The 14025-nt window shown below is 36.4% G+C and overlaps 1 protein-coding gene across 8 annotated transcripts in view; it reads right to left on the bottom strand.

The window, feature by feature from the left end:
• CNTN5 (contactin 5) overlaps positions 1–14025 on the bottom strand; it is a 1211165-nt gene that overhangs the window by 8085 nt on the left and 1189055 nt on the right. For all 8 annotated transcript variants that reach the window (XR_014815022.1, XM_084975741.1, XM_003129801.7 and 5 more), the window contains 2 exons: positions 8536–8722; positions 7981–8093 (listed from right to left, as the gene is read on the bottom strand). Coding sequence is in view for 7 of the 8 variants with exons in the window: in XM_084975741.1 (XP_084831867.1) it covers positions 7981–8093; positions 8536–8722 (300 nt within the window). In the remaining variant the exon portion in view is untranslated. The remainder of the gene's footprint in view (positions 1–7980; positions 8094–8535; positions 8723–14025) is intronic.

The raw sequence follows: 14025 nt of genomic DNA, 5'->3' as shown, positions 1-14025 counted from the left end.
TAGCACCCTGAAGGAATACTCAAACCTGTCATTTTTCTAATTATTTGAATGGAATAAAGAGAAAATGTGTTAAATACACTAGTAATAAATGCATAACAATGTAAAGGATGGGTGAAAAGTTAAAATTATACTGAGTATTTTTATTTTTATTTTGCCTTTGATATTTGGTGAATTGTCATTTGGATACATTGGGTGGCAAAGTTGTCAAAGGCTTTTTTGATATCTGTTCCTGATTCTAGAACTGCACATATATTCATGGCAAACAGAGTTTTAGAACTACAATTTGGATGCAGAATTATCTTGTGTTTACAGGTCAGAAAACAGGTTTCAGAAGATATATGATATACAAGATCATATGGCTAGTAGTAAAATAAATTGCATTGAAATACTAGTATTCTGATGATCAGGTCAGAGGCATTTCACTGTATTATACTGTTTCTACTCATTTGCCTCTAGTCAACTTTTTTGTGTGCATGTATAATAGTCAAGTAGTAGTAGTTTTCAAATGCATTTTTATTCAGTATCATTGTTTTTGTGCCTTTTTCGTAATTGTTACTATTTTGATTTCTTTGCATAATGGGAAGAACAATAGCCTTGCTGTCATACAGATCTGGATTCAAAACAATCCTACAAAACAAAACAAAAAACAATCTCCTACACACCTGTCTGAGTAAATGTGGGCAAGTTACTAACCTTTGTATAATGTATAGTAGAGATAATAACACCTATTTCCAAGTTTTGTTCGGAAAATTCATGTAAAATGCCTAGCACAGGCGCTGATGCAGGGTGAACTTATTGACAGAAGGCTACTTCATCTGTTGCTATTATTGCTCATTGTTAATGGTCAGCATTCTTTTGCATCATAAAAGATGAACTGCCTTGGGAGACTAGACACGAACTTATTATATGTTTTGTTTATTAAAAATGTGTTTTGAATTTGAACTAACCTACATATAAGAAAAAAACTTTAAAAAATGCAATGTTTTTATATGTTGAAGCCTGCCTGTATTTGATCTTCCTTTCTGCATTCTGGTAATGTATACTCCTTCCTTTTCACATTCTCTATCTTTTATGAATTTAAATTTACTTCAGGGTCTGGGGAGAGAACCAGCTTCTCTGTAAAAGTATATAACATGTATGATAACTTTATCTACTGAAAGCCTGATAGGGATGGATGCTATGGTTTCAGTGCAGTTGAGAAGTGGTAAGATCATCATCATAGGTTTTACTGAGTATCTCACGTGGGTTAGATAGAGGGTAAAACCACATGGTCTTGTCCTCATGACACTTACAGTCTAACAGTGGAGACAGATAAACAATGCACCTAAGTGCACTTGATTGCAATGGGAAACATATTTGATGCTAGCCATGAACAGTGTGGTACTTAGTTAAGACTTGGGGAATCAGGAACACTTCTCAGAGGATGTCAATAGCAGGTTCTTTTCCCTTTAAAAAATGACAGTTGTAGCAGAATTTATGCTTCTCATTTTGACTGTAGCAGCATAATGAATTAGAATTCTGTTCATCCACATGAGATAATTAGAAAGCAAATTTATGGCAACGAAAAAGTATGTAAATTGGTGAGGATTGGCAGGGGAGTGACTATTTTAGAGGACATTGTTATTATGGTTCAATAAATTACAATTCTTATGACAAAGAAAAATGCAGCTAGTAATACATATCTAAAGCTGCTGTAAAATTCAGAATTGAAGAAAAATTTGTGGATCAGTTGAGATTTAGGAACAAAAGGTAAAGGCAGGAAAAATATCAGTTAATGTTAGCAAAAGGAATTTGAGATTAAATGTGGCTTTTACCAATACATCCAGGGAGATATAGGGCTCTGAGTTAGTAAGTAAGTGTACTAAGTGAAAAGATACATTAAATTAATGGTTAGTCTTAGGTGATTTAGAGAATTTTTGCTCATTTTAAAATCCTGATTTAGAAAAGATGAAAGCAAATGAGAAATATGAGAAAGTCAAGGAGTTATCAAGACATGTCAGAAATAGTCATTGACAGTAAAGAGACCATGGAGTACTTTGAAAATCTGGACATGTACAGATTGGCAGTTGTGGTGACGGCTTTCTTTAGGTATGAGGAATATTGTCTAATGTACTGTCAAGACTGTTCTCAAATTCTGCATAAAAAGCTGAGAGTAGTCTGTAATCTAAAGAGATGATCCTAATTAAAAAAGTAATTCAGTACTGCTAGTCTCAAAGGCATGATCTAGTCTATATAGACTAGGCTAGTTTAGTCTACGTGCCTGATGGTAACAATAGTGGTGTAAGTGTGCTTAAAAACTCATGATGGATAATGTGAGAAAATAGAATGTGTATGTGTATGTGTAACTGGGTCACCATGCTGTACAGTAGAAAAAAATTGTATTGGGGAAATAATTGAAAAAAATAAAATTACCCCCCCCCAAAAAAAAAAACCCCAGCAGAATACATTTTTGCTGGATTCACCCACAAGTGCTGTTGTGGGGATGGCTCTTATTAACTGGAAGACCTTTTTACAGCTGAGCATCTTGGGAATAGTCAATGGGGATGATTGCTCTTCAAAATAGAGGATGAGAAGTCCAAAGCCCCAGTGGCAATGGATGGGTGAGGAAGAGTCAGCAAGATAATAGAATCTGGGTGAAGAAAAGTTGGGAGGCACAAGTTCCAGTGAAAAGCTACTGGCTGTAGGGTGACCACAAGGACTTCTAAGAACAGGACTTCCTTTGGGCAATTTTCAGATGTTTCCAAAGTTTTCAGTTTTTGTATGGTGTGCCTTTCACTGTACTCTCTCCCATTGACATTCCCATAACAGCTTTGTATATGTATATCCTTGGCATTATACAAGCCACTTCTGTTTTACTTGTGGGGATCACAGGAAAGAGGCTGTTCCATATTTGGAGTGAAAAGAAGATAAAGAAACATCTGTAAGATACGGGTAATCAAGGAGACTAGAATGGCCATAGACTTTAAGCTCCCTGAGAAGCTGGAGGCATATAAAGATGGGCTTCATGATTCCACAAGCTGTGGAAAAGAGTTATCAATCCAAATATGCTTTTATCTCAGGAGTCTGGCAGGCCATAACTGATATCTAGGTGGAACAAACAAACAAATTTCTGTCCTTGTTGATGGATCATATTATAGTCAAAGAGCAGAAAGTTAGAGGTGAGCTGGGAGATGTATGGTAAAGGGGCTGTATACTTAGGAAAATATATTTCTAGATGTAGACTTCAAAACACCTTGTTTTCTTGGTAGATAACCTATAGCCTTTTTCCTGAAATCCTCCTGCCTGCTTATGTCTTTTCTGAATGGATAGAAATTTCTCTTGGTAGGGAAGGGAATATTTGCATGAGGGAAATCATACCCCTGGGCATTTAGTATTTATTTTCCCTTTCACTGAGATTTAAGTCTGCATGAAGAGACTAATGTGGGGATAAGATGGCTGCTTTACTTTGTAATCTTGGTAAATTTTTTTTCACAATATAAAGGAACACATTCTTCATTCTCAAGATCATGAAGGAGAATTAAGGCTGAATATCCTTTAGTCTATAGTTTTGTTATTGGTATTTCTTTGGAAGGGCCAATAACAGACATAACATGTGACAAAATTAATAAGGACTCAGATTCAGACCCCAAGTTAGTGGAATTATAAAAACAGTTTTCTTCATTTAAAACCACTTATTTGGGAAAAAGAAGTTCAATTAGGAAATTTATTTGATGTTTTTATTTCACTTTCCTGATCATTTACATATAATGTATTAAGAAAATATGTAGCTGATTCTGATACACATTAATTGACCTGAAGAAGTGGTGAATAGGAGTTCCCATTGTGGCTCAATGGGTTAAGAACCTGACAGAGTATTCATGAGGATGCTGGTTCAATCCCTGGCCTCACTCAGTTGCCACAAGCTGCGGCGTAGATGTGGCTTGGATCTGGCTTTGCTGTGGCTGGGGCATAGGACAAGAGCTGTTGCTCCAATTTGATCCCTAGCCCAGGAACTTCCATATGCCACAGGTGTGGCCCTAAACATTAAAAAAAAGGATAAATATGCATATAAACTCCCCAATTTGATTCAGCCTTTTAGATGGGAAGCTATCTAATTTAAGTGCAAATCATCTGTAGCCATGTCTACAAAAGATGATTATGTTCCAGCATTTTTCTGGTTTTTCACTTTACTATTTTTTTTTTCCTTGCTAATAAGAAGCCGTATGTCTTAAAAGGATTACCATTAAACCTGGACTTCTTAGACAAAACTCCCAAGAAGTCCCAATTTTCTTGCACAGTCTCAAAGAGCAGTGGGAAATTTCACTGCTAGGTCATGCTTAACATTTATCTGAATGGATTCAATTTTAAGGTGTACCCATGACACAGTCACATGTGGTTCAATTTCATCATTCTTTCACTATATTCTAGATCACTTTCGGGGTCGCGGATAAGATTTTGTGATAGGGAGATGTCCCTTTTCTTTTAATGCCTTTGAACAAAATTTCCCCTTATCATTATATCCTCTCTGGTAATGTCCTCACATATGTTGCTGACACTCTCTGAAATGAAGTAAGGAAATAAGATCATGCTTTCTTAGGAAATGGATTGTCTAATTCCAAATTCTGCTGTTTTATTATATTATTGACTGCATCCTGTATGTAGCATCTGAACTATAAAAAAGGAAGAGTTTGGTGGATTATTTTTGGATCAAGTCTATGGAACAAATCCATATTCCATATATACCACTTTTAATCATTTCACAATCTGGAAAATTTCTAGATAAGGACTTTTCTGAATCCATACATCTTAAACTGAACATAATGCAAAAGACAGGACACGCAACCCCTGAACTTTAAACCTCAGGCACCGACTCCCAGTTTCCAGCCTCAAACTTACCATGAATATTTCTAGTGATCCCTTTTGTTGTAAAAGTAAAGTAACTTGGCAAAGACACAAAGTGAAAGTAAATTTACTTCCCTTTTTGATGTTACAGTTAATTGCCCTGATTAACAGGAAGTCCTATACCACAAAATTTCCAAGAATCCCAAGAGGTAAATTCAGTCTTAATGGGTCAAGTCTACTCCAGATTACCTTATGGAAAGAGAAATAATTGGTATATTGACATGTTCCTACTTTTGCTATTTTTTTGTGACTGCCACACACTGTTATGCTTAAGAAAAGGTTACACTGTTGCAATGTAACAATCACTGTTACATTGATGTCACTCTTGGTTTGGCAGTAGTTTGGGGTGATATACTAGTAATCAAAGAGGTCTTCTCCCCTGGAGTATATGTCCAGCTCTGGCAACTCTGTGTTTATGTGTATTTGTGTGCATCATTCTTCAGATGGTACAGTTCTTTCACTACCTAGGCTGTGATAGTTCTTCTCCAAGTCATGCTCAGAAAAGGGAGTTCAAGATGGTGTTCTCTGGGTTCCACCCTTTTATAAGCTACTGTTCACAGCTATTGTTTCTAGTCACATTCCTGCCCACTGTGCCTGTGGCAGCAGGAGCTTTCAGTTAGTCACCTGTCCTGTAGAAAACAGACCTTCCCAGCAGAATCCAGGCTCTACCTTAAGCCTCACTCATCTGTCTGTCTCACTTCCCGCATGGGGCCCTTTGTGTCACTCTTGCCAGTAGGTCTCTCACTGTGGGCTAACCCATCCATCAGAAGTTGTGATAAGATCAGGTGCAGAAGAACAGGATTTGAGGTCTCACTCCACTTGTTACCAGCAGAGTCCTTTCTTAGGAACCAGCTTTTCCTTCTCGGGGACAGAAGGAGGTACAATTATTTCAAGGAACAGAAGAAAAAAATTGTCTGTCAAGGTGTGCCTACTTGTCATTATTTGTACAATTCAGATGGACCACGTGAATGATTCTTCTCCCAGCAGTGTATTCTAGGTAATTTGTGCTGTCTACATTGAGACAGAACTGGCAGGCAACTTTTAAAGATCTTTTTCTCCTGTTAAAATATTTTAAAATTCCACCTAACTGCCTCCAATGACAAGAACAATAGTACCTATTTTTCAATGAGCATGTTGTATATGCTAAGCATCTAACAAACTATCTTATTTCATCCCTAAAATAATCCTGTATGACATGTTATTATTTTTTCATTGTTGGAAGTTAAAAGGAAACTCAGAGAGGTTAAGCAACTAACTCAAAGTTACATATCTGGGATTTGAACTAAAGAAACCACTGCTCTTTTAACACAGAGACAATAATATACACCCATGAGTAATTGCATAAAATCCCTCCAGTTGGGTCAAAATTAATTTATTCATCCATTCTAGAAGTGTTGGGGATAAAGAGCTGAGTAGGATGGGGGCCTTGCCTTCAATCATGTATAGTTTGGTTGAGGAGATAATTCAAATGGTATTAGATTGGTTTTTGGATGCTATCACCATTTCTGATGATACTGTGACCCTTGATCATCGAAGGGTATATTTGCCTTGGAATATAAGTTGTGAGGATGAGGAGAAGGGTATCAAAAGAAGAGAACCAAGGGAAGGTACAGAGATAGCTCAACTGCCTTCCTCCAAAAGATCAAATTCAATATCCCTGGGCATTAGGACAGATATTTCCTTTTCTTTTTCTTTTTCTTTTTTTCTTTTTACAGATGCACCTGCGGCATATGTAAGTTCCCTGGATATGGATCTAATTGGAGCTGCAGCTGAGGCCACAGACACAACAATACTAGATCTGAGCCATAGCTGCAACCTACACCACAGCTTGTAGCAATGGCAGACCCTTAACCCACTGAGCAAGGCCAGGGACCAAACCCACATCCTCATGGAGACAATGTCAGGTCCTCAACCCTCTGAGCCACAGAAGGAACTCCAGGACAGATTTGAGTGTGAGCTTTTAAATATGAGTGTACCCCATACCAAGTACAGTCTGTAAGAAGTGCTAGAGTTTGTGCCTTAAGATATTCTTAATGGGAAGTATTTACCTTAAAAATATATTCCATTTAGGAGTTCCCATTGTGGCTCAGTGGTTAACAAATCTGACTAGGAACCATGAGGTTGCAGGTTCCATCTCTGGCCTTGCTCAGTGGGTTAAGGATCCAGCATTGCTGTGAGTGGTGGTGTAGGTCATAGACGCGGCTCAGATCCCGTGCTGCTGTGGCTCTGGTGTAGGCCGGCATCTACAGCTCCGATTAGACCCCTAATATATATATATATATATTCCATTTATAACTTCTTTGGTTTTAGCTTAAGAATTTTAGCACTTTATATACAAAGTACTGTAGTACCATTTCAGATATTTGAACAGCCACCTAGATTATGCTTTTCAGTAAAAATATTATCATTGAAATATTTTAAAATTCTGCTAGAAATATCATTCAACTAATAATTTTGTATGGAGTTTAAGATAGATAGAATCTGATGTTATGGAAGAAGAATTTGAAATTCAGCCAATTCAATGCATGGATCTTCTAAAATCAAAGTTGTTTTCAAAAACAAACTGTCTAAATGCTTTTATATTTCCAATTCTCTTATTGGCATATAGCAGGATGGCCATAGTGAAATGTTGTACCTATTTTTGGAGCTTGTCATCTCTCTCCATGGTCTCTTTCCTCTCCCCTGTGCTGACCCTTGCATTTTTTTCTTTTCATGATTCTTTGCTAATGGAAAGTCTTTCTACTCAATCTAAACGGTCCAGTCTTTCCCATCTGCCAGGACAATTTGTCTTTGGGGAGAGAATTCTAAGACTAAGTTCTGCTTATCCTGACACTGCTTCATGGAGCCATCTTCACCCTGTATCCAAATTGTTGTTATTTTTCCTACCCATGCCCTTCCTGTGACTTGTGAGGCTGAAATTGATTTTGATTGCCTTGGCTTCCCCACTGCAGGAAGGTTCTTCCCAAATATAGGTAGAGAAATGGTTGAGGGAAAAAAAAAGGTGTGTTAATAGGTCTTTTTATGCCTTTTAAATTGCACATCCTCACAAAAACAGTTTCTAAGATAAGTGTCTATTCAAGAGAGTAAAGAGACACTGACCTTGTAGCCCATGACTTCAGACTCGTTGGCTAATGGTCTGACGGGTTCCCAGCCCAGAGAAAGCTGAGAGCCTTGCTGCTCCCACCTGAGGTTGTTAGGTGCTTGACTAGGGGCTACAAAATATAAAGTAAAAGTGAGTGGACAAGGAGTCTTAAACACATGAATTCACTTAAAACCTTGTGAGTATTTCAGTCTTGTCTTGTGTTCAGTAGTTGGCTGGCACCATAAGCTTCCTTCCAGCTAGAGTCAGATAAGGAGGGTTTTGCTCAGGAGTGTCATTTTAATAGCTATTCTGCTGAGCTTTTGAACCTGAATTCTTTTATCTCCCTTCTGTGTCAAAATCACTTAGCCTTGTTTCACAGGAAGATAACCTTTGTCTACTGTGAATACAAAATTTTCTGAGCTAGTTCTGGAATTCAGATCTGAGCATTGAAGCAAGACTATGAATCAAAACTCTTCTTCAACCCTGCTTATTATGTACCTCACATGGCTTACAGAAATGGTAAAAGATGTTTCCCTTTTGTCTGAAACAAACAAAAAGCCCAGGTCACTTACGGGATTTCTTGGTGGTTGCACTCACTTCACTGCTAGGTGGCCCGTATCCAGCTCCATTATAAGCCCTCACTGTGAAGTGATAGAGTGTGTTTCCTTCTAATCCTGTCAGGATGATGGATGACTCATTCCCCCTAGTTTTGACGGTTTCTGCTGCATCTTCTTGTTCCATGTCTTTCCAATAACCAATCTGTCAACAAATCACCACATGACAGGTTAATGTTAAAATTTCCCCTGTGATTATGGATTACTGAACTTTTTTTTTTTCTCCTTTGGATGTTTCTCCAACTTATCCCTGGGAAATCACTCCTATTAAGAGGTTTTACTAATGAGGTAGAAATCACAGTCTTAATCTCTACCTGATTTGCATCTATGTAAACTACAGCACCTTAGCAATACTCAGCAAACAGCAAAAGGTACTACTTTGGATCCTGGTAGCATGAAGAATCATTCAAAGAAATCAAAAAAGTTTTTTCTCCATAGGTCGTCAGAGCCATTTTCCATTCAAAGCCATAGAGGTTTTAATGAATTATTTGAGAAAGAGGCATGAGAAATATTTCCTCCTGGGCCCCACATAAAGGTGAATCACACAGCTGGATGGGTTTAATAGAGAAGAGATGACAGAACACTCATGATCATTTATAATGGTCTAAATGTAGACAAACAGTATTGCTTAGAGATGAGAGGGCAGCAGAAAGGAAAAGCTCTTTGTCAAAGCACAGTTTATGCATGGAGATGGTCTTTCCTGATTATGAGTTCTTGGTGGCTGGTCTTATACCAAACTTGATCCCTTTATGAGATTCATTAATTATCTCTGTGTAACTTCAGATACTAGAACTTAACCACGCATGAAGGCATGAAAAGGTAGTCCCCCGACTCCTACTTATTTACTATGGTAAAAATAGCTGAAGAGCAATTCTTTCTCCAATTAATTACTGTGGCAAAGAAGTGATTGCTACAACCATATCATCCTCCTGCATGTGTTTTGTCTACTCTACAGACTAGACAGCCAAACATCACATTTTCTAGATTCTCTTTAAGCTAAGGATGATGCTATAAAATTTGGACAGTTTGTTTGGAACTTGAGATATTTGGAGCTTGCCTAGGACTACTACTTCCTTGGGGCCATATAAAGTCATTATAGGTTCTTATCTCTCAGGGAGAAAAAAAAATGTATTTGAGTCATCATACCATATTAAAAGGTCCCTACTGGCCTAAATGTCAGCTGAAGGCAGAGGGAAATAGAAATGAGTAGAGGAAGAAGTAGGTAACAAATTGTAACTGCAGCCTTATGAAACGAAGACTGTAATAGCTGCCTTTTCTTCTTTATACTGTTTTGCATGTAAATATTAAATAACTTGGGCCCCCTTACTTTCTTGTGATAGGGTGTTGTGGGTAGGTGACTTTCTAATGTAGTTCATTAGAGGAGATAGACTGACTAATGGAAATCAGCTTGGCTTTCCATCTTAGGGATATGGTGAGTACATTTTCATTTGTATAAGTGATATTTGCACAGTGTCAGTATGGACAATTGTCATTGCTAATTGTTGCTTTTGGAGAGTTGCTGCATGGGGAAAAGGATGTATATGGATTTTGAATAACCAAAGGGATATGATACATTAGTGTTCAACATCCATTTCTCCCTCATTGTAGACTGTTTTCCTTTACATAAGAGATGGACAGATGGAAACTATAGCCCTTGCAGTTAGGGCTCTGAATATGTTTTAGGTTCAGCCAATCAGATGCACATGATGGATATTTGAAAGTAAAAATGAGATGGAGGGTGAACTATCACCAATTCTGCTTTTTTGCCTGCTGTTATAGTAATTGAGTCATTGTTTTCCCTTCCTCCTCCACCCCCTGATCATGGCAGCATTAATGCATGACTCACAAGGCATCCATCGTTTCAGTGCAAATTATAGCAAACATAGTAGAATTCTGGAACTGGCAGCAACAGCAGAGGCCTCCAGGTCACAGAAGCTTCCTGAATTCTGATGCCATCCTGATCTTGGTGGCTTCTAAACCATGGCAGTGGAGTGTAGGACTGAGGCTGGAGACTTCCTGTTTTTAAAAGACATTATCGTCTTCCTTTGTGGCTTGGTCCTATAGACTGGTTTAATAGTCATTCTTGAAAGATCAGTCTGGAGTCTGTTATTTAACTTAATAATTTTGTAAATTATTTGATATCTATAATAAAACACTCTTACTTTAATTAAAGTAATTTGGTTCTTTGTAACTAAACCCTGCCTCATACACCTACACAGGATTTCTTATCTATCTATCTAGCTATCTATCATCTATCTATCTAGTTAATAAGATAATCAAATTCCTAGTCTCATCTTTATCTCCTCACAGATTTGAACTGGCACACAGCTGAGTAACTGAACTTCAGAAATTTAAGTTGAAATCCTCTAACACTTTATTTTATATTACGTTTGACCCACTATTCCCAATTCCAATAACTAACTTATCTTGCTTGGTCTCTGAGCATATTTTTAACTGAAGAAATCTATTTTCAAACTAAAAAATTAGATGGGATGTTGGATATTGGATGAACAAATGTGTATCTCTCTCCTTTCCAGTGACATATCAGATCCCCAGTTCTCTGTTTCAATTTTCTTTGATTGGCTAGATTATTTTAAGTTAATTAAATATATATTCATATTTGAAGGAGTTGAGTGTGATTAAACAAATTTCAGATGAGATTTTGATACAAATACAGATTTTAATACAAACTCTGTTCTTCTAAATATTGAATGTTTAATATTCTCATTAACTACCACAAAATTAAACATCTCAAGTAGAAAGAAGATAAAATGTTTCCTAAGTAACTGATTGTGAGAAAATACAAATTCTGGCTGCACCAGCTAAAACCTAATGATAAATCTAAAAAGTTCACACATTATTTCTCTTTCCAGCATTATTTTTTAAAAAGGTGGAGGAGTTATTACTTTCACAGTGAAATAAAAATTATTTACTTTTTTTTTGATGGGGGAGAGGGTAAAAGAGAAAAACAGGAAAAGTTTAGAATTGCTAAATAAGTACCATGTTAAACTCTAAATATTTTTCCTGTTTTTCTCCCAGCCATGTCTGAGATTTACATCACAGCTCATGGCAATGCTGGATCCCCGACCTACTGAGGGAGGCTATGGATCGGATCTGCATCCTCATGGATATTAGTCAGATTTGTTTCTGTTGGTGCCACAATGGGAACTCCCAGAATTATATTTTTAAAAATCATCTTCCAATTTATAAGAAAATCTCTTATGGTAGAGGAATTCATACTGATCCTTATCATTTGTTTCCTCTTTCAAAGATGTTTCTTCTATCATTTGTTACCTTTTTAAAAGTTTCTTCTGTTTAATCATCCTTAGATTTTTACCTAATTGATCTTTAACGGTGTTCTGAAAATGAATGGAAGGTCTATTTGAATGGGTAAATATTCGTCTCTAGACTCTGTCTAGTGGCCTATGCTGTGAGGCAGATGTCAGATTATGGGATGTTAGTACAAGCCTCCACTCATATTCTCCAAGCAACACAAAGAAATCCTCTGAAGCCCAAGGTGAGAGACAAAGCTTCATGTTCCTGACTACAGTTTGTTTCATTGAAGAAAGAGATACAGGAGAAGGAGGCCAGAGGCTATTTCATTGCTTGCTTGAACCTAGAAAATGGGATTTTGAAGATGGGTCATTGCACAAAGATAAAAGGAAAGAAAATCTTAGAAAATACCTCTAAAATTTTGTTTCAGACCTCTCATTGTGATTGCAAAAAGGATTCTCTATTTTCTCATGGTTTCATGGTTACTGTAAGGGAAATTAAGAAAAGCTTATTTTATTTGTTTCCATTCAATTCACTGCTATCGCTAAACTTAAATGTTGGGACTAAGGTAAACTGAAAGAGGCAGACGTTTCATTACTAGTCTGCCTTCTTTAGTGATTGATTCTTCACCTTCAAAGAAATTTTGAAACACTATGATCTTTTCCCTAGCAATGCTTATAATCATCTTTTATATTCCTCTTATGTAATACCTAAGTTCAGCCTTGTGTTTCTATCGAGAATTTCAAAATCCTATATATGGGCACTTACATTTCCCATGGATGATGAATTTGTTTCTGTCAGGAAGGTCTCCACTTGCCTCAATTTAGTTGATCTCCGAGTTCCTAATCTCCTGAGTTTAGCACTAGGTATAGTTATTAAATTGGTTATTCACAATCAATACTCTGAGATATGTTGGCAGTCAGTATTATTAGATTGCATGCATATTAGTTGCTTTGTGCCCAGAGGTAATCTTAGTATAAAGGATGAAATTTAATGAATCAAATAAGATAAATAAACAATGCTTAGTTAAACTTTTGAATATTTATGAGGCAGTTCAACAGTGATTAGAAGATATGAGGTGAGGAAGTTTAAAATGCAGCAGGAACATAATAATGGATATAATTTACTGAATAAATTGTATTTATTTTTCCCATAAGCTGTCACTGCTATCTAAAAAGTATTTTTTAAAAATTGGCTATAAATGTAATTGAATTTGTTCTTAATACATATAGTTCAATGTAGGTCTTTTACAAATGTGAGTTCTCTTCCCTTCATTTTATTTACTCAAATGTTCTAAAATATAGCATATTGAATAGAAAAATTCTGGAATATTTTATTATAACTAATGTACTTAAATATGTTTTGCAAGATAAGTTGTAAACATAATAGTCTCTTAATATGTACTAGTTAAATAAAGAACAAATGTTTTGATATGAAGGTTAATACTTCTAGGTAGAAGAGTATTAATCTTTGAAAATTATTATGTACTTCAGCATATTATACAGTTTTCCCTATATAAGGTACTATATGTAGAGTTTTGAAGATGTATACTTGTAAATGTCTATTTTAGAAAAGAGAGCCAAAAATCAGTGATATGCCCATCTTAAGGAGTCTGCAAAAGAACAGCACATTTTAAACCTGAATAAGCTAGAAAGAAGAGTATAAGACAGATGGAAGCAGTATTTAATGAATTGAGAAACTAAATATTGGAATACAGCCAAAGTTAATGCTTTGAAAAGACCAAAGAATTTGTAAATTTCTTTTGATCAAGAGTCATCAAAAGAGAGGAAGGATTAGATGAGAACGTACAAATTATCAATAGGAAGAAAATAATAGCACAGATCTTAACAATATTAAAAAGCAATGATAGAAATGTGGCTTTTTAGAGTGGTCATACAAATCCTGCCAAGATGAGAATTTAAAAATCTTGGTAAGTATCCAAAAGCAGACAGAAATTTGAGGAACATTTACCTTTGACAAGCTTAAACTGTGACAGGCAAGTTTGTAGGGGTTTTGTTTGAGAATATGACTATGGTGCCAGGAGACTGCAGCCTTACCAGCTAGAGTAGCAGAGGACTTAGCGCAAGAAAGAGAGGCTGGAAACCTAAGAAGGAAATCCAAGAAGTAAGAGAACTGCAGAAATTGTAAGACCCCAAATCCAAGTACAAACTTTTT

The sequence above is a fragment of the Sus scrofa genome, chromosome 9 (assembly GCF_054392235.1).
Source record: "Sus scrofa isolate SSC_HxYL_T2T_F1_AM1 chromosome 9, Sscrofa_HxYL_maternal_Yorkshire_Landrace_v2.0, whole genome shotgun sequence".
Taxonomy (NCBI): Eukaryota; Metazoa; Chordata; class Mammalia; order Artiodactyla; family Suidae; genus Sus; species Sus scrofa.
This window is presented reverse-complemented; position numbering and strand designations above follow the sequence as displayed.